Source organism: Delphinus delphis, chromosome 2 (genome assembly GCF_949987515.2).
Source record: "Delphinus delphis chromosome 2, mDelDel1.2, whole genome shotgun sequence".
In the NCBI taxonomy this organism is placed as follows: domain Eukaryota; kingdom Metazoa; phylum Chordata; class Mammalia; order Artiodactyla; family Delphinidae; genus Delphinus; species Delphinus delphis.
Window position 1 is genome coordinate 177,864,529 of NC_082684.1, and position 26,044 is coordinate 177,890,572.

A 26,044-nucleotide genomic window follows, 5' to 3' on the forward strand; every position below is an offset into this window, starting at 1 on the left:
ATTCTAGGACCATCATACCTGTGTGTCCTTTTAGTTTTATCCATCCATCAGAGCCTGAGAAGTCAGCTCCCAGCTTCTGTTGCTGTTCCTGAGCTTTCCAATGTGACCTAATGGCAATTTAGTTTCCCTTTGCTTTTCGCCTGCAGATTTCAGAGTTTCTTAGAGCATGTGGGCTTTGTAGCGCTCGGTAACTTGTCCTGATCAGCTTGTATTTGGGGGTTGGTGTAGATATATAGTTGCTGAATATTGTTGTATGTGTTGTCCCATTTTTGTTTTGCTATAATACTTGCTCTGTTTCCATAGGGAGATTCAAAAACTATGCCCACCATCATCTTTCAGGAATTCCTCCAGTTTTTTTCTCAAGAAAAAATTGTTAGATAATTATATAATTGATAAATTTACTAGATTATTGATGCATATAACATCACTTAGAAAAGGTTGGGCATATCTGGATTCAAATCCCACTTCTGCCACTTATCAGTTTTCTTTTCACATATTAGTTCATTTCTCTGAGGTTTTTCTCATCTATAAGGTGGAAATACTACTACAACTACCACTACCAAGTACTACCTCAAAGAGTAATTTGAATTAAGTTAAGTTGGACGTTTGACCAGAGGTTAATAAATTCACATTTATAATCTTCTGGTTTGCTTGCATCCTGAAGCACAGAAGTGTAATAAGGTGACAATGTAGAAAGATAATTTCTTTTGTGTTACTTAAAAACCTTTATTGTAGAATTTTAGAAAAAATGGCAATTAAATATTTTCAAAATAATTTTATTGATACATCAGAATTAGGAGGTGTGTCCTAACTATCAGAAATTATATTTAAATTTGACGTTGAGAACAAGCCCACCAATATTGCTGATACCATCTCACCTAGCAATCAGGGGAGGCAACATGTTGTGGACAAAGATGCTTTGCCCTTAAAATTGGGAAGAACCTGACTTAGGCCCTTCCTTCATCATTTCCTAGAAGCTTAGTTTGGTTTGTTATACCCTCAGTGAAAATTTTCCTTCCATAGCTGCAAGTTTGCATGTAATCAAATTCAATAAATGTTAATTGAGCATGTACTCACTGTTAGAAACTGGCTTAGGCACTGGACATACAACACTGAGCTAGACAGACAGAGGCCCTGCCCTCCTGGAATTTACAGTTCAAGGTCAAAGGCAAACAGATAAGCTAATACCGCATAGAGTATTATAAACAGAGAAGAGGGACTTCCCTCGTGGCACAGTAGTTGAGAGTCCGCCTGCCAATGCAAGGGACGCGGGTTTGGGCCCTGGTCCGGGAAGATCCCACATGGCGTGGAGCAGCTAGGCCTGTGCGCCACAGCTACTGAGCCTGCGTTCTAGAGCCCGCGAGCCACAACTACTGAGCCCATGTGCTGCAACTACTGAAGCCCACGCACCTAGGGCCCATGCCTCTATGGGAGAAGCCACCACAATGAGAGGCCCAGGCACCCCAGCAAAGAGTGGCCCCTGCTCACCGCAGCTAGAGGAAGCCCACACGCAGCAACTGAGATCCCAAAATAAATAATAAATAAAATAAATAAATTAAAAAATAAACAGAGAAGAACCAGGTATTATAGGAGGAGCGGCTTAACTCAGACTTGAGGTTCAGGAAAGGCTTCCCGAAGGAAATGGCACATTAGCTAGTAGCTGAGGATGTGTAGGAATCCCCAAGCCAATAGGAAAGCAGACAAAAGGGCACGTGCAAAGGCAAGGAGACACGCAGGCAGCACATCTGAGGACGCAAAACGAAGGACTAATGCATAAACAGTGCTTCCAATACTGGTTGAAGTTCAGACTCACCAGGAGGGTTTTTAAAGAATCAGATTTTTTTTTTATAGGCCCCAGCCCAGACTTGCTGAACTACATTCTCAGAGAACATTTCAAGATTCTGGCTGTTAGCTCCTCTGGGGAGCCACTGGCTTAGGGTGTGTGTGGGGCTGGGGAAGGGGGCTCAAGTCAGGGAGGGCGAGGCAGGGAACCCAGGGGTGCACTGGGAAGGGCTGTAAAGCATGTGTGGAGTTGGGATTTTATCCTAAGGGCGGGGGAGCTATGGAAGGACTGGGGAGGTATGGGGATGAGGAGATCAGATTCATGATTTATAAGGATCATGGAGTTTACTAAGGCATGGCCCCTGCCGTCATGAGTGATACAATCTAGTTTATGAGGTTCAACATCTTTGAACCTCAGTTTTTAAAATCAAAAATGGAAAAACAGTATCTACTTTGCATGGTTATTTGGAGGTTTAACTGAGCTAATTTATGCACAAAGTGCCTGACATATAGTTGATACTCAAAAGCTGTGAATTTCTGTTGTTTGAGAAAACCACGGAGCCAGATAATTGGTGGACATCACGCAGCCGCTGTCCAACACCAGGGGAGGTGGGGTTTCTGTTTCGCCATCTATCTCCAGGTTCCTCTGACAAATTCCTTGTCTCTGCCCACATGGCCATACCGGGACAGAAAGCCCGCTTTTTCTCACTTACTACCTCAGTTACGGTCTTTATGCTGATGACTTCCAAGTCTCTACCTCTAGCCTGGTGTTCACTCCTGAGCCCCAGAGCCGCAAAGCCAACTGACTCCTTAAGTGGAACCCTCCACTTAAATGTCTTGTGGGTACTTCTTCTGTTACCTAACACCACCCTTTCCCACACCAAGAAAACAAAACCAAACCCCACTTTCCAACATTATCAACACCACTAGGGCAAGTCAGAAGCATGGGAATTGAGTCACTCGTCCTTATCTTCTCCAGTTAACCCTCACAAGTCCACACCCTTCTCTCCAGGCTGGACCATCACCTCCTCCAAACCACCACCACCTGTTACCTGAACTTGTGAAACAGCCTGAGTCCCCAACACCATTCTTTGCCCCCACCCTGCAATCCTGAGGGACCTCCCACGAGGCAAAATGGAGAAAGTCGCCTCTGCTGCTTCCCCACACAGTTAATAAGCCTCTTCAGCGGCTTTCGCATGCCGCCGAAGCGAGCCTTACGGTCTCCCATTCTCCCTCTCCTATTTCATGCTCTAACCATCCTCACCCAGAAAAAAGTACCTTGTCTCCCACTCTCGGTCCCTCACCCAGACTCCCCTTCACATTGGACAACCCCTCGCCCCTGAGGTCTCAGCTGGCAAGCATCATGGTGGAGGGGCACTCCTTGAATCTCACACCAGCCACGAGTCCCTCGCACACGTATTTGTAGTGTCTTTCGCTCTTCCCCATTAACGCTACTCGGTCTGCTTGTAGCTTCCTAGTGCCCATCTTCCCCACTAGACTGTAGCGACGTGGTGGCTGAGGAGTGTTCACAGTCAGTCCACGTTGTTCACGGATTCTATCTGGGGAGTCACCTGCTTGCTCACGTTTTTTGTAACTCCCAAATCAGCACTCAGGGCCCTTTCTCAGTCATTCTTGGACATGCACAGAAAAGTAAAATTTTAAGTTGCCCGACACGCACTCTCAGTGGGGGTTGAGCAAGCGGACACTCTGCGCGCTTGTCTCCGCCCTTGGACCATCAACAAGCCTCCGTCGTGCAGTCTGCTTAGTGCCGCGTTTTCCACATTTTTGTGTTTTTTGTTGGTTTCACTGTTGAAAATGGCCCCCATGCATAGTACTGAAGCGCAGTCTAGTGTTCCTAAGTGCAAGAAAGCTGTGATGTGCCTTATGGAGAAAATACATGTGCTAGATAAGCTTCATTCAGGCATGAGTTACAGTGTATTGTCTGTGGGTTCAATGTTAATGAATTAACGCATATGAAATGAGATGTCTTTAAACAGAAGCACACATAAAACAAGGTTATATTTTGATCAGTTCGTGACAGTGTGACCAGAGGCTTGCAGGAAGCTAGCCCTGTATCTCCCCTAGTAGCAATGGTTCAGTATTAGCTAATTCTGTTTCTGTGATGATTTAATAGAACATAACTACTGCAATAATAAGACTCAATGTGTTTTGTTAACTTCTATATTCCCAGTAGTTATCACAGTGACTCTCACGTAATAGTTGTTCAATACACATCTGTGGAAACGGACCTGTCTCTATGGATGTGTTGTACATACATACATACATGTATGTATGTGTGTATAACTTAACATGTAAATATTTATATGGCATATAAATTGAATTTTTTTCATGCCGAAGGTATACCTCACAGCCTTATCATTACTTTGTGCTTTTTAAAAAAATGCTAAGCATAGGTTTATTTTTGATATCATCTTTATTTTTATTGTTATCTAGGATGCTGGAGAGATGGTTCGTTCCTTTGTTGGTGGTTTGGAACTTGTTGTCAATTTACTGAAAACAGATAATAAAGAAGTTTTGGCGAGTGTATGTGCTGCTATTACCAATATAGCAAAAGACCAAGAAAACTTAGCTGTTATCACAGATCATGGAGTTGTCCCTTTATTGTCCAAACTAGCAAATACAGTAAGTAATGTATCTTTTTATTTCAAAATGTATATTGTCATAAGATATCACGGTGTAGTAGCAAAAACAATGAGCTTAAAATCCAGAGACCTGGATTCAAGTTTAATATCTGCCACTTGTGAGGTTTGAGATTTTAGTGAATTCATTTTAGTTTCTCTGAGACTAATAAACGTGAAAGTATATTTCAAACTGAAATCATCACCATCGTCGTTACTACGAGCCTTAAGATAATTGTTCATGCCAACTTCAGAAGTTAAGTGCTCCTCTCCCAGCTTAGCAAGCTTGGGTCGATGGCATTCTTGAGCTAGAAGGTTTTGGCAATCACTGTATTGTTTACCCAGAGTTGTGCCAGATAGAACAAGCAGGCTTGAGAGATAATGACTTCACCATGACCAGAGGTATTTGAGCATAGCTTGAACTTGGCAGAAAAGTCGTGGAGCAGAAATTCAATGATTGGAAGCCTGCTTGGTCTAGAAGACTTTTGGGCCAGTCTAATACTAAATTCCTGAGAATATCTGCCAGTTTCATTTAAGGACACCAAGTTGTGACCTGAATCGAGAGAACAGTACAATTAATAGACAGAAAATTATGGTGTTATTCAGTTGTATTATATCTGTATGAGGTAATTACATCCAGAAAGAAGTATGTGGTCTGTGTAAACAACACAGAAGGAAAATGGCAGACTCAGAAGCTGTCCTCGTCTGCTGCAGTGTCTTCTCCCTCTTGGGAACCAAGGTGTATTCCTGATGTGGAAGTATTCCTAAGGTGAAGAGGTAGAGTTAATCCACTTCCCCCCATTATCTGGCAGGCTCCCTTAAGAGTGTCCAGTATTCTTTAGTTGTTTTTATTACTTGGCCACTCGCTGATCTGTAGCTCTGTGTTGTGAGTAGACTTGCTCAAAAGGAAATTGAACCTTGAGCAAATAACTAATGCCAGACACCTGATCGCCTTTACCTGCATGCACTCCACTCCGTTCATAAAAAGAAAATGCAGCATTGAACCTTGATGCATTGGTGACCCACCAGAATACTAGTTCCCATCAAGACACCACCTGAGCAGCCAGTGGGTAATAAACACCTAGAGCAAAAGTATCACAGGGTCATTATGATGCACATGCCATAATCCCTTCTCCTTGTGCAGAATGATGATACACTGAGACGTCATCTAGCAGAAGCCATTTCACGTTGCTGTATGTGGGGCAGAAACAGAGTGGCCTTTGGCGAGCACAAGGCAGTGGCTCCATTAGTGCGGTACCTGAAATCAAATGACACCAACGTGCACAGAGCGACAGCCCAAGCCTTGTACCAGCTTTCAGAAGATGCCGATAACTGCATCACCATGCATGAGAATGGCGCAGTGAAGGTACTGTTGACCAACTTCGTGGTTTAGTTCAAGTTATGTCAATGTAGGTGGGGAAGAAAGAAGTGATGTTAAGGTTTTACTGAAAGGGGTATTTGAACACACCAAACTGCCCACCTGTTGCATCACGGCTGCAAATGAGCCGTGTGTTATCATTATCATGATTTGTGCTGCAGAAAAGTTGCGTGGAGACAGAATTTTTCTAAATTGAAAACTATAAAGTGAACTCAGTTAAATAAGTACAAGTTCCATAATCTGAATTGGATTAAAGAAAATGTATAGTGCATGAATAATCAGTGGTATTCATAATTCTGTTTAATATTTTATTTACTTAGCACTTAAATAATAAAATACAGACACCAAATGCACAGCAAAGGAGCTGACAAACAGCAGCTAGACAGTCTTGCCAGTCTTAACCACAAGCAAAGAACCAATTCAAAGACGTTTTTTAAAAAAAACAACAACAAAAAACTGCATCACATTTTCTTTGCCTTTAACTAATATCCAGGTGGGAAAGTTTCTGCACGTAGACTTTGATATATCTATACGTTGGAAACCACCTAGAGCTTATTCTGAGTGGAATGTTTTGATGACAACAGACAGAAAGATACTTAAGAGTACATGAACAGCTTACAAGTATTAGGAGAAATTGATTTCAAATTCTAGCTCTCTTCTGTGGCTCGTTTCCTCGTACAATGTAATTTCACCGTCTGTTACCCCAGTTTGGAGCCTCTGACAGCCGGCTGCATTTACATTTTGAAATGTATACCCAAGGTTAGCTTGATCTTTTAGACAAAAGCTAATAAAACCTTAAGTCAATCATATCTTGTCAAACTTCCATATGCTGAATATGAAACATCTATGGAGGAATGACTCTTAGAATGCCAGTTGGTACTTTTTTGAGGCCATTATTTTAATTTATCCTTTAAACCTATTATAGCTGAAGAATACGATGTTAATTTTTCTGAAATTAAACCCAGTTTACATTTAAATATGTCAACTTTTCCATTATAAATCCATTTTTTCAGCACATAGGTTAGGCCATATTAATTTTTTCAAGCAAAAAACTGGCATAAAAAGCACCTTTTAAACTAAGCACTAATTTTTTAAAGTTAATTATAAAAAAATATACTGGAATGTTTACTTCAAGTTACTAAAGAATGGTAAAAATGTCATCACTTCTATGTGATTGTGTTCACACTTCAAAAAAGAAGATTTTCTAATTTAAAATTATACGTTCTGTTATTGAACAAGGACAATCTAATATGCACAACCTAAAGACTTTTAAAGAAATGAAGCTATAAATTTAAGTAGCCTGATAAAGTGTCTGACGTAACATGCTTAGACAATTGTCAGTTTAAGAGCAGACTTTCTAGACTACTCAGAAAGTTTTCAAATTTAATAGGTTTACGTGTTACCATTCATTTGACATATATGCCAGGTCTATGTGCAGCTCTCAATTATTTCTCCTAATACAAGTCAGTAGGTCATCCAGAATCATTTATGGGTTGTATTCTGCTATGAAAAATGTTGAAACTGTGTTCACCCACCCACACAGCTTATATAAATAAAAGAATAAAGCAATAAAAATGATGAGGGTGAGGGGACAGGATAGAGCAAAACAGGAAGTTTGGTTTGTTGTCCTTGAGACCCTTTCCCGGGTCATCTAAGGGTATGTGGAGGGCCTCTCTGTCTTGCCCATCGGCATTCCTGACTACCTGCTATTTCTACTGGAGGATAAGTGTAAAGAACCGATTCTTGTAAGTTTGCTGTAGGCTACTCTGTCACGAACAGAGGCTGGCCTCATGGTGGGCTCTCCCTCAGGCGGCTGTCGGGGAAGCATAAGGATCTGTGTCCCTTCTTTGGTTTTGAGGTAAAAAATGTGGATGTAGTGTAGTGGGTGTTGGTAGAATCCAGTGGGGTTTGGTAGTTGCTTGGATATGGGGAATAAAGGAAAGTGTTGACTCAAAAATTACTCCCGTCTTCAGGCTAGGTGAAGAGGAAGATTCCATTAGCTACGACAACGCAAGAAATATGTGGCCCATCAGGGTGGTGAAGGTCCCTGCAGTGAATTGTCACGTTGTGCTAACATTTCTGACTTCAAATGCGTACGAACCGTATCCACTACTTTGGCAAATCCCTGACTATTTTTGTTCCTAAATGCTACAGCACCTCTCTAGGCAAATGCTTAGTCGGCCCTTCATATTGGTGGGCTCCACATCTGCAGATTCAACCAACCACAGATCGAAAATATTCAGAAAAAAAAATTCCAGCAAGTTCCAAAAAGCAAAACTGGAATTTGCCACATGTGCTGGCAACTATTTACATAGCATTTACATTGTATTTACAGCTGTTTACATAGCATTTACATTGTAGTTACAGCTATTTACATAGCATTTACATTGTATTTACAGCTATTTACATAGCATTTACATTGTATTTACAGCTATTTGCATAGCATTTACAGCTATTTGCATAGCATTTACATTGTATTTACAGCTATTTACATATCATTTACATTGTATTTACAGCTATTTACATATCATTTACATTGTATTCGGTATTATAAATAATCCAGAGATGATTTAAAGACATACAAATGGCCAACAGGCACATGAAAAGATGCTCAACATCATTAATCATCAGAGAAATGCAAATCAAAACCACAATGAGGGGCTTCCCTGGTGGCGCAGTGGCCGAGGCAGGGGACGTGGGTTCGTGCCCCGGTCCGGGAGGGTCCCACATGCCGTGGAGTGGCTGGACCCGTGGGCCATGGCTGCTGGGCCTGCGCGTCCGGGGCCTGTGCTCCGCAGCAGGAGGGGCCACAGCAGTGAGAGGCCCGCGTACCCCCCAAAAAAACCCCCAAAAAACCCACAATGAGATATCACCTCACATCTGTCAGAATGGCTGTCATCAAAAAGACCACAAATATCAAATGCTGGAGAGGGTGTGGAGAAAAGGGAACCCTCTGGCACTGTTGGTGGGAATGTAAATTGGTGCAGCCACTATGGAAAACAGAATGGGGGTTCCTCAAAAAACTAAAAATAGAACTACCGTATGACCCAGCAGTTCCACTCCTGGGTATATATATAAAGAAAATGAAAACACTAATTTGAAAAGACACATGCACCCCAATGTTCATAGCAGCATTATTTGCAATTGCCAAGATATGGATGCAACCTAAGTGTCCATCAGCAGATGAATGGATAAGAGGACGTGATATATATATATACACACAATGTATATACACACAGTGGAATACTACTCAGCCATAAAAAAGAATGAAATTCTGCCATTTGCAACAACATGGATGGACTTGGAAGGTGTTATGCTGAGTGAAATAAGTCAGACAGAGGAAGACAAATACTGTATGTTATGACTTATATATGGAATCTGAAAAATGCAACAAACCAGTGAATATGACAAAAAAGAAACAGACTCACAGGTAACAGAGAATACACTAGTGGTAAGTGGAGGGGAGAAAGAAGGGGGGAGGGGCAAGATAGGTGTGGGGATTTAAAAGTGGCAAGACTACTAGGTATAAAATAGATAAGCTGCAAGGATCTACTGTACAGCACAGAGAATAGAGCCAATATTTTATAACAACTATAATGGAGTATAATCTTTAAAAATTGTGAATCACTGTGTCACAATCTGAAGCTAATATAATATTGTAAATCAGCTATACCTCAGTAAAAAATTAAAGTACACAGGACAATGTGTGTAGGTTATATGTAAATACTACATCACTTTATATGAGACCCTTGAACATCCGTGGATTTTGGTATCCTTGGGGGTCCTGGGACCAATCCCCCTTGGACACCAAGGCACAGCTGTATAGAGTTATTTCCTAGTCCTGCAAACATTCCTGCAGCAGCTGCCCATGAGCAATGTGGACAGGTTCTTTGACAATTACCAGAGTCGTCCTGTCACCCTGTTCATAAGTAATTTATTCTAGAGTTAGCTCTTTCCCTGTACAGTTTCCTCAACAGTAGCAGCTGACATTATGCAGTGTATCTGTGAGTGCCAACTGGTGTTTATTCTGTAGTAACAGAGAAGGAGCAGTTTTGAGGGTCTGGAATAAATTAAGTCCAGTTTCTAATGCGTTCTATTTATTATTTTTTTAAAATTTTATTTATTTATGTTTTACATCAAAACCCACGCACATATGGTCACCTTATCTTTGATAAAGGAGGCCAGAATATACAATGGAGAAAAGACAGCTTCTTCAATAAGTGGTGCTGGGAAAACGGGACAGCTACATATAAAAGAATGAAATTAGAACACTTCCTAACACCATACACAAAAATAAACTCAAAATGGATTAAAGACCTAAATGTAAGGCCAGACACTATAAAACTCTTAGAGGAAAACATAGGCAGCACACTCTAGGACATACATCACAGCAAGATCCTTTCTGACCCACCTTCTAGAGAAATGGAAATAAAAACAAAAATAAACAAATGGGACCTAATGAAACTTCAAAGCTTTTGCACAGCAAAGGAAACCATAAACAAGACCAAAAGACAACCCTCAGAATGGGAGAAAATATTTGCAAATGAAGCAAGTGACAAAGGATTAATCTCCAAAATTTACAAGCAGCTCATGCAGCTCGATATCAGAAAAAACCCAAACAACCCAGTCCAAAAATGGGCAGAAGACCTAAATAGACATTTCACCAAAGAAGATATACAGATTACCAACAAACACATGAAAGGATGCTCAACATCACTAATCATTAGAGAAATGCAAATCAAAACCACAGTGAGGTATCCCCTCACATCGGTCATAATGTGTTCCATTTAAACGGTCAGTTTGAATTTTAGGTCTAGAGCAATGCTATCCAGTAGAAATATAATGTGAGCCACATGTGTAATATTATATTTTCTAGTAGCCCCAATTAAAGAAAAGATAAAGAAACAGGTAAAATTAATTTTAGTAATATATTTAATTTAACGCAGTACACCCAAGATATTATTTCAACATGAATCAATATAATAAAATACTAATACTTTACATTATCTTTTTTTGGTACTAAATCTTCAAAATCTGGTGTGTGTTTTTACACTTACGATACATCTCAATTTGGACTGGCCACATTTCAAGTTCTCAGCAGGTGGTTAGTGGTTTTCTTGTTCCACAGCATAGGCTAGAGACAGGAGAGAGGGCAGATTCCGGAAGTATCATTGGAGAGGTAGTAAGCCATGAATGAGGGTGGATAAGATTTTTTTGGCTGGGAGTTTAGAGAAGCCTGGGAAATGTCTACATTTTTACTCACGAAGCATGTAAACCAGGGAGAAGAACTGTCAAAGCAAACTCAGGAAGTCAGCCCGTTAACCAGGAGCCCTAGAAGCCAAAGGAAGAGTAGGTTTCCAAAGGGTTTGTGTTTGAATACTGCTAAGCCGTCAGTTATGATGAAAAATAATCCTTGTGGTAGAGGCTCTCCCGGCAAGCATCTCTTCTATAGGAACTAATAAACCCCCTGCTCTGATGTGTACAATGGGTAGGAATAATCCAGTCCTTACCCTCTCTATGGTTTCACACAGACTTCCTTCTCCAGAGTATCAGCCCAGGGTCTGTGTCATTACAAAACCTTGCGAACATGGAAGCAGAGCTGTTCGCAACTGTATCGAAAATATGAGACATCTAGGAGATATTCCAAAGTCATTTGCTAATTATAACAAAACTGTAACATAGGAAAGTGATAGAACGAGTGATAGAAGAAGTTGCAGAAAAACTGAGCAAGACAAGCCCTTTCCTAGGACAGAAAAAGTGATCAAACAGAAGGAAGATGAGCACCTTTAAGAAGCAGGAAACTCCCTTCCCCTCGTGACATTGGGTTTGTTTCGCAAACGTCTATACCAAGCAGGTAAAAACTACCATAACTTTCTGGAAGGCAGGAAATTGAAGAGACTGCGGAAGATGCAACCTGGAGTACTCCCAGCAGTGGCAGAGTGACGGAAGAGGGGTTCAATTTGAGTAGAGCTGAAAGGGTCGTCTTGGCTGTTCCCAGACTCACCATGCAGAGTGGCCTCCACAGTACCGGAAGATGAACCCAGAAGTTCACACACCCCTTGGTTTTTGAAGCAAGAAAAATAGCACTAATGCTTTCGAGTCAAGTAAGTGGACTTGAGGTGCTCAGATCACTCAGGAGCTCTCATTGTCCGTATGCAAGTCTGCATAATGTTTGATTGAACTATAATATTTTTGGTTAATTAAGACGCTTCATGTAACTTTATGGTTTTGAGTACTTTCCTCACATTTCAGATATTCCCTGGAGTGCTGGGGATAGTTCACTTGATGATATGCAATTAAATTACTTAGTTAGGACTATTAGGTATCACTGAATTTTTTTTTTTTTTTGCGGTACGCGGGCCTCTCACTGTTGTGGCCTCTCCTGTTGCGGAGCACAGGCTCCGGACGCACAGGCTCAGCGGCCATGGCTCACGGGCCCAGCCGCTCCGCGGCATGTGGGATCTTCCTGGACCGGGGCACGAACCCACATCCCCCGCATCGGCAGGCGGACTCCCAACCACTGCGCCACCAGGGAAGCCCTCACTGAATTTATTACAATACCACACATAGAGTCATATACAGATTTGTTTCTGATTGACTTTTTTCTTGTTATGGTATTTGAACTTTTCCTTTAAAGTGAGAAAGAAATTTATGATTACTTAAGCGTTCCAGTAAGTTAGGTTTTAGTTTATCCTGTTAAACTTTAATATTATTCATATGCCAAGCGTTTTCCTTATTTCATTTTTGTTTTTTAACTTAAAAATATAATAGCTTTATTAAAGTGTAATTGACATATGCACGCACATGATTAAAGTATACAATTTGGTAAGTTTTGACGCATGTATTTATACATTGTACATACACAAACTCACGTGACATCATTACCAAATCAATGTAATGATCCCACCAAGTTTCCTGCTACCCCTTGGTAAAGCTTCTTGCCTGCCCCTCTCTGTCTTGGGGCAACCACTGATCTGCTTTCTATCAATATAGATTAGTTTTTGTAGATCAGCATTTTCTAGAGTTTAACATAAATAGGATCATACAGTATGTGCTTGATTTCTTTGTTTGGCTTCTTTCACTCAGCCTAATTGCTTTCATATTCATCTCTGTTCTCACATGTGTCAATCTTCACTCTTTTATTGCTGAGTAGTATTCCATTGTATGGACATACCACAATTGGGCTGTATCCTTTCACTTGTTGATGGACTTTTGAGTTATTTCCCATTTGGGGTTATTACAAACAAAGCTGCTGTGGATATTCATGTACAAGTCTTGTGTGGACGTGCGCTTTCTCTCCTCTTGGGTAAATGCCTACCAGTGAGTGGCTGGATCATGTGGTATGTGTGTGATTAACGTTTGAAGAAATTGCCAATTCTGCTCTCCAAAGCGGCCGTACCATTTTGCATTTCCACCAGCAGTGTATGGGGGCGCCCTTATCACACTTGGTGTGTTCAGTCTTTTTTATTTGAGGCATCTTAATAGGTGTGTAATGGTATCTCATGACTTCAATTTCAATTTTCCTAATGACTAATAATGTAGAACATCTTTTAATGTGTTTATATGCTAGCTCTATAACTCCTTTGGGAAAATGTTCAAATTTTTTGACCATCTTAAAATTTCATTATTTGTTTCCTTATTATTGAGTTTTGAGAGTTCTGTGTATAGTCTGGATGTAAGTTCTTTACCAGATGTATAATTTGCAAATATTTTCTCCCACTTTGTAGCTAGTCTTTTTATTCTCTTAACAGTGTCTTTTAAAGAGCAGACATTCTTAACTTTGATGAAATCCAACTGATCTTTTTAAAAAATGGATCATGCTTTTGGTGCTATATCTAAGAAATATTTGCCTAACACATGGTCACAAGGATTTTCTATGTTTTCTTCTGGAAGTTTTAAAACTTTTGGTTTTACATTTAAGTCTATGACCCATTTTGAGTAAATTTTTGTGTATTATGCTAGGTAGGAATTGAAGCTAATTTGGGGGGGCATAAGGGCATCATTTGTTGAAAAGATTGTCCTTTCTCCACTGAATTTCTTTTGTAGTTTTGGAAAGAAAATCAATGAATACATATCTGTTTTGTTCCCTTGTTCTGTTTGTCTATATTTATGCCAATATCACACTGTCTTAATTACTGTAGCTTTGTAATGAATAAGCCTTAAAGTTAGTATAAGTATTCCTACCTTATTGTCTTTTAAAAGTTGTTTTGGCTCTTCTAGTTCTTTTACATTTCCATATGAACTTTAAAATCAGTTTGTCATTCTCTACATTAAATGCTTCCTAACATTTTTGATTGGAATGACATTAAATCTATAGATCTTTTGGGGAAAATTGATATCTTAACAATATTGAATCTTCTGACCCATTAAAAAGGACTATCTTTCCATTGAATTAGATCTTTTTTTTTATTGCAGTATAATTGCTTTACAATGGTGTGTTAGTTTCTGCTTTATAACAAAGTGAATCAGTTATACATACACATATGTTCCCATATCTCTTCTCTCTTGCATCTCCCTCCCTCCCACCCTCCCTATCCCACCCCTCCAGGTGGTCACAAAGCACCAAGCTGATCTCCCTGTGCTATGCGGCTGCTTCCCACTAGCTATCTACCTTACGTTTGGTAGTGTGTATATGGCCATGCCTCTCTCTCGCTTTGTCACAGCTTACCCTTCCCCCTCCCCATATCCTCAAGTCCATTCTCTAGTAGGTCAGTGTCTTTATTCCTGTCTTACCCCTAGGTTCTTCATGACATTTTTTTTCTTAAATTCCATATATATGTGTTAGCATACGGTATTTGTCTTTCTCTTTCTGACTTACTTCACTCTGTATGACAGACTCTAGGTCTATCCACCTCATTACAAATAGCTCAATTTCGTTTCTTTTTAGGGCTGAGTAATATTCCATTGTATATATGTGCCACATCTTCTTTATCCATTCATCCGATGATGGACACTTAGGTTGTTTCCATCTCCGGGCTATTGTAAATAGAGCTGCAATGAACATTTTGGTACATGACTCTTTTTGAATTATGGTTTTCTCAGGGTATATGCCCAGTAGTGGGATTGCTGGGTCATATGGTAGTTCTATTTGTAGTTTTTTAAGGAACCTTCATACTGTTCTCCATAGTGGCTGTACCGATTCACATTCCCACCAGCAGTGCAAGAGGGTTCCCTTTTCTCCACACCCTCTCCAGCATTTATTGTTTCTAGATTTTTTTTTTTTTGTGGCTTTTTTTTATTTTTTTTTTATTTTTTTTATTTTTTTTTTAACATCTTTATTGGGGTATAATTACTTTACAATGGTGTGTTAGTTTCTGCTTTATAACAAAGTGAATCAGTTATACATATACATATGTTCCCATATCTCTTCCCTCTTGCGTCTCCCTCCCTATCCCACCCCTCCAGGCTGTCACAAAGCACCGAGCCAATATCCCTGTGCCATGCGGCTGTTTCCCACTAGCTATCTACCTTACTACGTTTGTTAGTGTGTATATGTCCATGACTCTCTCTCGCCCCATCACAGCTCACCCTTCCCCCTCCCCATAACCTCAAGTCCGTTCTCTAGGAGGTCTGCGTCTTTATTCCTGCCTTACCCCTAGGTTCTTCATGACATTTTTTTTTTCTTAAATTCCATATATATGTGTTAGCATACTGTATTTGTCTTTTTCTTTCTGACTTACTTCACTGTGTATGACAGACTCTAGGTCTATCCACCTCATTACAAATAGCTCAATTTCGTTTCTTTTTATGGCTGAGTAATATTCCATTGTATATATGTGCCACATCTTCTTTATCCATTCATCCGATGATGGGCACTTAGGTTGTTTCCATCTCCGGGCTATTGTAAATAGAGCTGTGATGAACATTTTGGTACATGACTCTTTTTGAATTTCGGTTTTCTCAGGGTATATGCCCAGTAGTGGGATTGCTGGGTCATATGGTAGTTCTATTTGTAGTTTTTTAAGGAACCTCCATACTGTTCTCCATAGTGGCTGTACCGATTCACATTCCCACCAGCAGTGCAAGAGGGTTCCCTTTTCTCCACACCCTCTCCAGCATTTATTGTTTCTAGATTTTTTGACGATGGCCATTCTGACTGGTGTGAGATGATATCTCATTGTAGTTTTGATTTGCATTTCTCTAATGATTAATGAAGTTGAGCATTCTTTCATGTGTTTGTTGGCAGTCTGTATATCTTCTTTGGAGAAATGTCTATTTAGATCTTCTGCCCATTTTTGGATTGGGTTGTTTGTGTTTTTGTTATTGAACTACATGAGCTGCTTATAAATTTTGGAGATTAATCCTTTGTCAGTTGCTTCATTTGCAAATATTTTCTCCCATTCTAAGGGATGTCTTTTGGTCTTGTTTATGGCTTCCTTTGCTGTGCAAAAGCTTTGAAGTTTCATTAGGTCCCATTTGTTTATTTTTGTTTTTATTTCCATGTCTCTAGGAGGTGGGTCAAAAAGGATCTTGCTGTGATGTATGTCCTAGAGTGTTCTGCCTATGTTTTCCTCTAAGAGTTTGATAGTGTCTGGCCTTACATTTAGGTCTTTAATCCATTTTGTGCTTATTTTTGTGTATGGTGTTAGGGAGTGATCTAATCTCATACTTTTACATGTACCTGTCCAGTTTTCCCAGCACCACTTATTGAAGAGGCGGTCCTTTCTCCACTGTACATTCCTGCCTCCTTTATCAAAGATAAGGTGACCATATGTGCGTGGGTTTATCTCTGGGCTTTCTATCCTGTTCCATTGATCTATCTTTCTGTGTTTGTGCCAGTACCATACTGTCTTGATTACTGTAGCTTTGTAGTATAGTCTGAAGTCAGGGAGCCTGATTCCTCCAGCTCTGTTTTTCCATTGAATTAGATCTTATTTCATATCTCTCAGCTACATTCTGTAGTGTTCATCATATGGGTTTTTCACATAATCTCTATGTAATCAATACAGATTATTCCCTATGTAATCAATATTTTTTGATGCTACTGTAAATAGTACTTTTAAAATTTCAATTTCTGATTGTTAATTGCTATTATAAAGAAATGTGATTGATTTTGTTACTAATGTTGTATTCTACAACCTTGCTAAACTCACTTATTTACTCTAGTAGGTTTTTGGAGATTCTATCATATTTTCTATATAGACCGGGGTAGGCAAACATTTTCTGTAAAAGGTCAGATACTAAATATTTTAGGCTTTATGGGTGGCATATAGTCTATGTTGCCGATTCTTCTTTCTTTTATTGTTGCCATTGTTGTTGTTGTTTTCCACCATACAAAAATGCAAAAGCCACTCTTCATTCTGTGAGCCATACAAAGACAGATTGTGGTTTGCCAGCCTCTCACATAAACAATCATGTCATCTGTAAATAAAGACTTTCTTCTTTTCCAACTTAGATGCGTTTATTTATCTTCCTTTCCTGATTGCACTGGCCAGAAACTCTGTACAGTGTTGGAAAGAAGCAGTAAGAGCATATGTCTTAGTCTTACTCTTTATCTTAGGGTAATGCATTCAGTCTTTCACCATTAAGTTTAATGTTAGCAACAGGTCTTTCATGGGTAACCTTTATCAGGGTAGGGAAGTTCTCTTCTATTACTACTTTGATGAGAATTTTTTATCAGGAATATATGCTGGTTTTGTCAAGTGCTTTTTCTATATCTTTTTTTTCTATAACCTTATGATTTTTCTTTTTTAGTTTGTTATTCTGGAGAATTACATTCATTTTCAGATGTTAAACCAACCCAGCATTCTTGAGGTAAAGCCCACTCTGTCATGATGTATTATCCTTTTCATACATTGTTGGACTTAATTTGCTGAATTTTTGCTTAGAGTTTTGCATCTATATTCATTTTTATAGTATTTTTTTTTTCTTATAATGTCTTTCTCTGTTTTGCTATCAGGGCAATGTTGGCTTTAATTCTTCCAACTTTTGTTACGTTTAAAAAAGACTTTATTTTGTCCTTGTTTTTGAAAAATATTTTTGCTAGGTGTAGAATTTTACATTGACTTTTTTCTTCCTTTCAGAACTTTAAACATGTTGCCCCATTTTATTCTCACTCACATTGTTTCTGAGAAGAATCTGCTATCATCTTTACGTTGGTTCACCTGTATGTCATGTGTCTTTTTTCTTTGGCTGGTTTGTAAACCAGTATTTTCACTGATTTTGTGCAACTTGATTATGACGTGCCTTGGTGCCGTTTTCTTCATGTGTCTTGTGCTTGAGGTTTGTTGAGCTTCTTGGATCTGTGGGCTCATAGTTTTCATCAAATTGGGAAAATTTTGAGCCATTATTTCTTCAAATACTTTCCTTTTCCCCTTCTCTTTCTACTGTACTTGGAAACTACATTTTCACTGACATTTGGGCTACTTCAGGTTTTCCCACAGCTGCCTCAGGTGCTGTTAGTTTTTTTTTAGTCCTTTCTCTTCTCTGTGTTTTAATTTGGGATATTTCCATGTCCTCAAGGAGCGTAATTTTTTGCAATGTTTTATTTCCCTTTATTCGCACTCAGTGTGTTTTACATTTCAGATACTATAATTTTCGCCTCTTAAAATTCAATTTGTGTCTTTTTATTCATCTCTCATGTCCCCACTTAACATGGTGATTCTTTCCTCTGGCTTCTTGCACATACAAAATCCAGTTCTAATTACAGTTCTGATATCATTGCTGCATGGATCATTGGACATCAGACAGTGAATTTTACTGTGTTGAGTGTTGGATATCTTTGTGTGTGTGTTTCCATAAATATTCTTGAGTTTCATTCTGGGATGCAGTTATGTTACTGTGAAACAAGTTGATCTTTTCAGTTCTTGCTTTTACACTTTGCTGGCAGGACTAGAGTAGGGCTAATTCTTCCCCACTTCTGAGGCAAGACCCTTATGTTTATTCTACCTGACACCCTGTAAATTATGAAGTCTTCCACTCTGAGTAGGGGGCTTAGGCACTATTCCTCCCTGTGTGTGACCTCCAGGGATTGTTCCATCTTTCAGGTGTCCTTTTCCTGTCCTCAAGTAGGCTCCTTACACACAGGTGATGGTCAGTACTGGAGATCCAGGGGCACTGATGCAGGTCTCCAGAAGTCTGCCCCCTCCTCTCCAGTAATGTTCCCGGAGGACTCTAGTCATCATGTCCCCCAGACTCCCAGCTCTGGCTCCCACCTCAGGGAGATGGCCACGCTTTGCGTGGGTTCTCTCTTCCTGCACTGCAACCTGTAAACTCTCCCCAGGCAGCAGACTTTCTCCAGGCAGCAGGCTGGGACACCCTTAGGGCTAACCGTTTTTGTTTTCCTTTTCTCAGTGATCACTGTGCTTTGTTTGTTGTCTGATGTCCGATGACTTGAAAGCCATTGTTTTTTTACTTTTTTCTATTCTTAAATTACTTGAGGCAGGAAGGTATATTCAGTCTCTGTTACCCTATCTTGGCATGAAGCAGAATTCTTATTTCCCTTTTAGATTTTCTCTTATATAATAAATTCATGGAAAGTGATAGCTGGTAGAGGTGAATTATCCATTTTAAACACACATTTTGCAGATGAGGAAACAAAGGGTCAGGTAGGTGAAGTTCCTAAAACCACACAGTCATTATAGGGCATAACATCATTTATGATTGTGATGTATAGTTTAGTGCTGTTTCCACTAGATGAGTGAATTCCAAACCGCGTCTCCTGGACCCTTAGGGTTTCCCCCAGGGAGCGATCAGCGCCTAGTACTCAAGGCCCTGGGGAAGGGGGGCAGGGAGTAGTCACTGGAGTCACCTACTTCAGTTACAGTGGTTATTTTGTCCATTTTGTGTATCGAAATTATACATGAGATTGCTTCAAGAAGCTTTTGGCTGCTTTAAAAAGAATTGGAAATTACTGCACTAGGCCGTGCTGCCCTTCAGTAGTTGTTTATGAAGCCCAGTAGGGGCCATCGTGTCGTATTTATTTAGCGCTTTGCTTTTCTTTGATAGAAAGGTTTACAAACCAAGAATCTCTCCAGCAGGAATTACGAATTCTAATCTTAATTCTTTGTACTCTGACAAGTTAAGTGCATATAAAAATCTGATGTGAGAATGACTCTTAAAAATAACTTTTTTTTAGTCTCAGTTTTCCTTGGAGAGCTCTGGGCAATGCCTTTGCCCGTGAGGTGATTCAGTGGTCTTCTAAAATGTTCACTGTTCTTCCATGCCAGCTCTGCTTCACTGGAGCGAATCCACCCTGCTTCTGCTACCTCACTCCCACCCAACCCTGAGCAAAACGAATCCCCCCCTTCTTGAAAGCTAAAGGTGAGAAAAGATGAAAAAGACAGCTGCATGTAAAGAAAAGTGCTAGATAATAATGAAAGTAATATCGTTTTCATTTATTCAGCTTCTTATGTGCAGATTCTATTCTAAAAGCACATTAACGTATATTCTTTCATTCAATCTTCTCCATTATCCAATGAGATGGGAATTGTCATTTTCTCCATTTTACAGATGAAGAAATGGGGTCTCACAGAGGTTAAGTAACTTGCCCCAAATCATCCAGGTCATAAGGAAAGGACCCAAGAAATCTGGTTCCAGGGTCTGTTCTCTTCACTCCCATTGCAAGGTCGAGCTGAAGTCCCCTGGGCACACATGGGCGTGGGCGCCTGTGCTGAAGGGCTGCGGAGCTGCTCTACGAGGCAGAGTCCGTGTCTGGGACGCACAGACAGGACCGGGATGTGGCAGAGGGCACGCTTGTCTTGTGGTGGACTGGCGCCCATCCCTCCGGTCACAGCCCTCACACCCTCTCTTGAATTATGTCCCCAGTGCTGTACTTTCCTCCTTCGTCTTCATGATTTTCCAGCCTCTCGTACTGCCCTGGAAGCTCTTGCATATTCTTAATGTATCCCAATTAAACATTATTACTAGAAAGAGTTATAGTATATAAAGTTAAAACCAGATGATTTTGTGATTAAAAAATTACTTTGCTAATCTTTACACAGATTTTAACAAGGGTAGCTGTATTTTCCAAAGGTAATATTGGTTAATATTGCTTAATTTAGCTAATATGAATGGCATTTTATGCTCCGTGTGTGTGTATGTGTATACTTGACATTTTTAGAATTAAGAAAATTGGAAATAAAATACAGTTCCATTAAGTTTGGGGCTAAATTTAAACCTTTTCACTAATCTATAGCAAGTTTTTAGGTCTACATGAGCTATATTCCGAAAGTCCAAGATCTTTATATTATTTTTACTTTTAAAAACATCTCCTACCGCCAAGGGGCATACTTCTAGGTATTATTATAAATACCACTAATTATGACATTATAAAAGGAGAAATCCCTAATCAAAAAAATTAAATTGAAAATCTAAGCTTAACCTGGAAATTTGGGACAAAAGTCTCAGGCCTCTTAGTATATCATGAATAAGAGTGTCCGTTCTTAAAGTCATATGACTTCTTATGAGTCAGAACTCTCCTATCTCCTCACCCAATATCCTGAGTATCAGGGAGCAACCCCACCAGTTACTCCTGGGCCACGCGAGTGCACTGTGGTCCATTACAGCAGTCTTTCCCAAAGCATGGTCCACAGTCTACTTGTCTCGAAGCAATGTGGGGCTTGTTTAGAAACACGTACGTTGCTTGGCCACACCCTAAATCGACTGACACGGAGTCTCCGTGAGCAATACCAGGAAACTGTGTTTTAACCAAGTTCCTAAGGTGATGGGGAAGTTTGAGGACCACTGATCCACATGAGTTTCAATGGCAAGGGTGCCAGACCATCACTGACATTTGTCATCCTCTGATGCTCAAAAGTCAACCTGTTCAAAGAAAAAGGTTAGAGAAACCTGATGGTGATGAATCCATTGCATGGAAGCTTAACCCACCCGACAAATACTGATTGTGCACTTGGAATGCAGCGGCGTGTGGCATCACGCTGAGCAGGAAGAGTGTGGCTCTAGTCCGTATGGAATTAGGGTGCAGGCAGTTGTGGTGCTCTGCTTGGCGGTACCTCTGCAAGTGAAGACGGTCTGCCTAGGACACTTCATTTGCTCCTAATCAAAGACAAGACCAGGAGGACTTTCTGCTAATACTATAAAAATATAATTTCCTCTAACTGAGAGAGGCCTGAATTTATTTGTTACCTACTTTAAAATACTATCTTCAAAGCTATAAGCTTTGAAACTAGGAATATAAGGTCTGACGCAGTATGCCAGACCCTTGGCCAATCCAGTTAATTTAATTGCCTTTGAAAGGATATCAAAGTATATGCTGTATGATTGTCCTATAGAATAGTGCTTCCTAAACTTTTTTCCTGTCATCAGGAAAACATTCAGTGTTTGTTAATGGACAAAGCTATTTGTGGCCTGGAGGCAACTGGTCTGGGGCCTCTCCCGGCGCCGTGAGGACTGAGGGCTTGCTATTCAAAGTGTGGTCCCAGACACAGAGCAGCACAGAGGTGCTTGTTAGAAATGCACAACCTCAGACCCTATACCAGACCTACGGGATCAGAGTCTGCATTTTAACAAGATTCCCAGATGATTCACATCCTCGGTAAAGTTTGAGAAGCGCTGGATAAGGCGCACCCTCTCCAGCCAACTTAGAAAAAGGAACCTGCAGCCTTGCAGATTGGCTGCCTTTACTAGCTATTCAAATTTGATATAGTTTAAACATTTTCTAAAACTTGACTTAGGTGTAATTTTTATGCGATTATAAAACTTTTTATATAAATTGCTAAAATTCCTGACTTGGGATCAGAACGTGTGGTCACTATAACTTTTCTCAGCCCTTCTTAGGTATTTCACCTATTTATCCCCAACCCCCCTTTAAACAAGAAAATCGTTAACTCTTCTACTCTCAGTATAAAGCAGCCTTTTATTTTCCCTGACGTTGCTAACACCATAGTTGAAAAGGACACCCTTTTGCCTTAATATCCTGGAATTGGATGAACTAGTCCACATTTAGCCTACTAGTATTCTTAATTAATTTATTAAGTTTAAATGCTAAGGTTTATAGTTAACCTCTCAAGTAACCATATATATGGAGAGCCACTTCCCATCACCCAGTCAGTTACTTTTCCACTCAGTCACACTGGGTAGCACACCACAGCACGCACTGCTATAATGGTATTCATCCACTGCAGTGGTTTCCAAGGAGACAAATTATTATTATTATTTATTCAGCTGAATCTTTTCCTAACCCTCAGGATTTTCACGCACAGATTTGTGTGCAGATAGGCTGTTTCTATTTTATTTTTAAGACTTTATACTCCACAAGTGGCTTCAGCCTATTTTTTTTTAACTATGACACTAGTTTCTAATTTATTCCAGAAATGGTTTTCTAATTTATTTTAGATACCAGTTTCTAATTTATTCTAGGGAATATATATTATTTTATATATAATTTCAGACATTTAGTTACAAATTATACAGTATTTATCCAACTTCTGAAAAACTTGTGAATGGATAATTTGAACATGAAACATTTTTTAAAGAATCCTCTACCTATTAGCGTGAAAATGAGTTGGCTCTATTACAAATGGTGCTTCTGTGAGCATCCTTGACATGATTTTTTGGTGGACACAGCACTGATTGAGTGTATGCTGAGGAGAAGAAATGCTGGCTCAAAGAGTATATGTATAATTGGTTTTATAATTATTATTAAGTGATTACTTTTACTCCATTGATATCATGCCAGATGAAAGTTCAAATATAAAACTTGGATAAATATTTTTATTCAGAATTCTAATCAGTTATCTGACTTTCCCTTTCAGTTTATCATTTAACATTTATTTAAAGATTTTACTGTGAGAAATTGATTTCTACTTGAAGTTAATCTGTCTGGAAATGGTCCATGGTTTTATAGAATCTTTTAAAAGATAATTTTATATGCTTTTGAATTCTCCTTTTAACAAATTAATCCTTCAAATGGTAGAAGATTGATAACTATTTGTGAGAAGAGGTGATTCCATCCTACTTCGTCCTGATATATTGGTTGTTAATTTACTGAAATCAGAGGAAAATATGCATTGCTAATTGGAGGCAAACCTCTTACAAAGTGTAGTCAAGAATGACCACGTATGGTTAGTGCTGATTTAGGAAATGACTCCACCTTTGAGGGGGTACCCCTTTTTTCAGAGGAATAGAATAAAGATAGAGTATACAGATTCTGCACATAGGCAGGACCTGGCCTTCTACTCACCACTCCCAGAATTCGCGAGGAGAGGGTGGCGCCAAGAGTTCCATACGCCTCTTAGGCACTATAGGAAGGACCTGGCCATCAACAAGCAAATGGACAAAATAATTACCAGTGTGCTGATGCTCTGAAGGAAACAAATAGGGTTAAATGAAGAGTAGTAGAGGGATAACCTACTTGAGACCAGAAAGTCAGAGAAAGCATCCTGGAGCAGGTGCATCTAAACTAAGATATGCAGGATGAAGAGAGAAGAGTTTACAGACAGCAAGGATGTGCAGAGGACATAAGGTGGGAATGTGCTTAGCGTGTCCAAGGACCTGCAAGAAGAGCAGGTGGCTGAGGCCGAGTGGGGGAAGGGAGAGTGACACAAGATGTGTTTGGAGAGCTGGATGGGGCTGGACTACGTGGGGACTGCCAGGACACAGAAAGGAATTGGGGTTTTATTCTAGTGTATTGAGAAGCCATTAAAAATGTTTAATTAGAACACTGACATGATCCCATTTGTGTTTTTAGAAGATCTGTCTTGGAGGGGTGTAGAAAGTGGGTCAGAAAGAGTGGAAGCAAAAAGCCCTCTAGGGGCTGGTAAGCAGTCAGTGCCCAAGAACATGGCGGCCAAAACAGGACTTGGCTACAGGTTGGATGAGAGATTAAGGGAACAGGAAGAATTAGGGGTCCATTCACAAACCTTTTTTCCCCTACTATAAAGAGGGAAATAATCATAGTGATAACAGTTGCTCACAGCCCATTTTCATTTTGTTTTTTAACCAAATATCACATTTATTCTTCACAGCAATCCTATAAGATACTCAGCATTATTGCCATTATTGCCATGTTTACAGCTGAGGAAAGAGAGGCTCAGAAAGATTAAGCCCATTACCTAGGGTAAAGCAGTGCATTAAAGGGCTTGAATTCTGATCTCTGAGGATCCGCCAGTACGTCATACTGCATTTCATAATGGCTTTAACTTGAATACACAGAAAGTACGCGCATATATATAATATGTACACCTGCTTAGGTACAGTTTGACTGCTAAGTTTTTAATCTAAAGTGTTTTGGAAGTTTTGGCCTTTATGAAAGTCTGATTACAGTAATTCACAAGGGCATTTTGCATAGATGTGTTAGCTAGTGCTGGCAAAGAAAGTCCAAGAGTCACTGACTGATTTTGAAAAAACTCAACCAGAATATAATGTTCAAAATCTTTTAACACCTCATGACTGGATCTTACAGTAGGTCTCAGAGAAATGGTGTTTACAAGTCAAATAATTCACTTCCAGGAGAGATTTATGATAGCTTATAGCTAATACATATGTTCCAGAAATTGGGCCTCAGTGAACACAGTTACAAATTAACTGTATCACGTGGCAAATGCTTGATTTTTTCCTTTCTTAAAAATATGATTTCAAGGTCCTTGGCCTTCATTCTATCTTTTTTCTTTGTTTATTTATTTATTTATAAAACATCTTTATTGGAGTATAATTGCTTTACAATGGTGTGTTAATTTCTGCTGTATAACAAAGTGAATCAGCTATACGTATACATATATCCCCATATCCCCTCCCTCTTGCGTCTCCCTCCCACCCTCCCTAACCCACTCCTCTAGGTGGTCACAAAGCACCGAGCTGATCTCGCTGTGCTATGCGGCTGCTTCCCACTAGCTATCTGTTTTACATTTGGTAGTGTATATATGTCCATGCCACTCTCTCACTTCGTCCCAGCTTACCCTTCCCCCTCCCCATGTCCTCAAGTCCATTCTCTATGTCTGCATCTTTATTCCTGTTCTGCCCCTACGTTCTTCAGAACATTTTTTTTTTTTAGATTCCATATATATGAGTTAGCATACGGTATTTGTTTTTCTTTTTCTGACTTACTTCACTCTGTATGACAGACTCTAGGTCCATCCACCTCACTACAAATAACTCAATTTCGTTTCTTTTTATGGCTGAGTAATATTCCATTGTATATATGTGCCACATCTTCTTTATCCATTCATCTGTCGATGGACATGTAGGTTGCTTCCATGTCCTGGTTATTGTAAACAGTGCTGCAATGAACATTGTGGTACATGATTCTTTTTGAACTATGGTTTTCTCCAGGTATATGCCCAGTAGT

General features: G+C 39.7%; 1 protein-coding gene across 1 annotated transcript in view; it reads left to right on the forward strand.

Annotated features, from left to right (window-relative positions):
* The window catches only part of ODAD2 (outer dynein arm docking complex subunit 2), a 200,333-nt gene that overhangs the window by 110,382 nt on the left and 63,907 nt on the right, over positions 1–26,044 (forward strand). The window contains exons 17-18 of the mRNA XM_060003795.1: positions 4,237–4,425; positions 5,566–5,787. Of these exons, the coding sequence (XP_059859778.1) occupies positions 4,237–4,425; positions 5,566–5,787 (411 nt within the window). The remainder of the gene's footprint in view (positions 1–4,236; positions 4,426–5,565; positions 5,788–26,044) is intronic.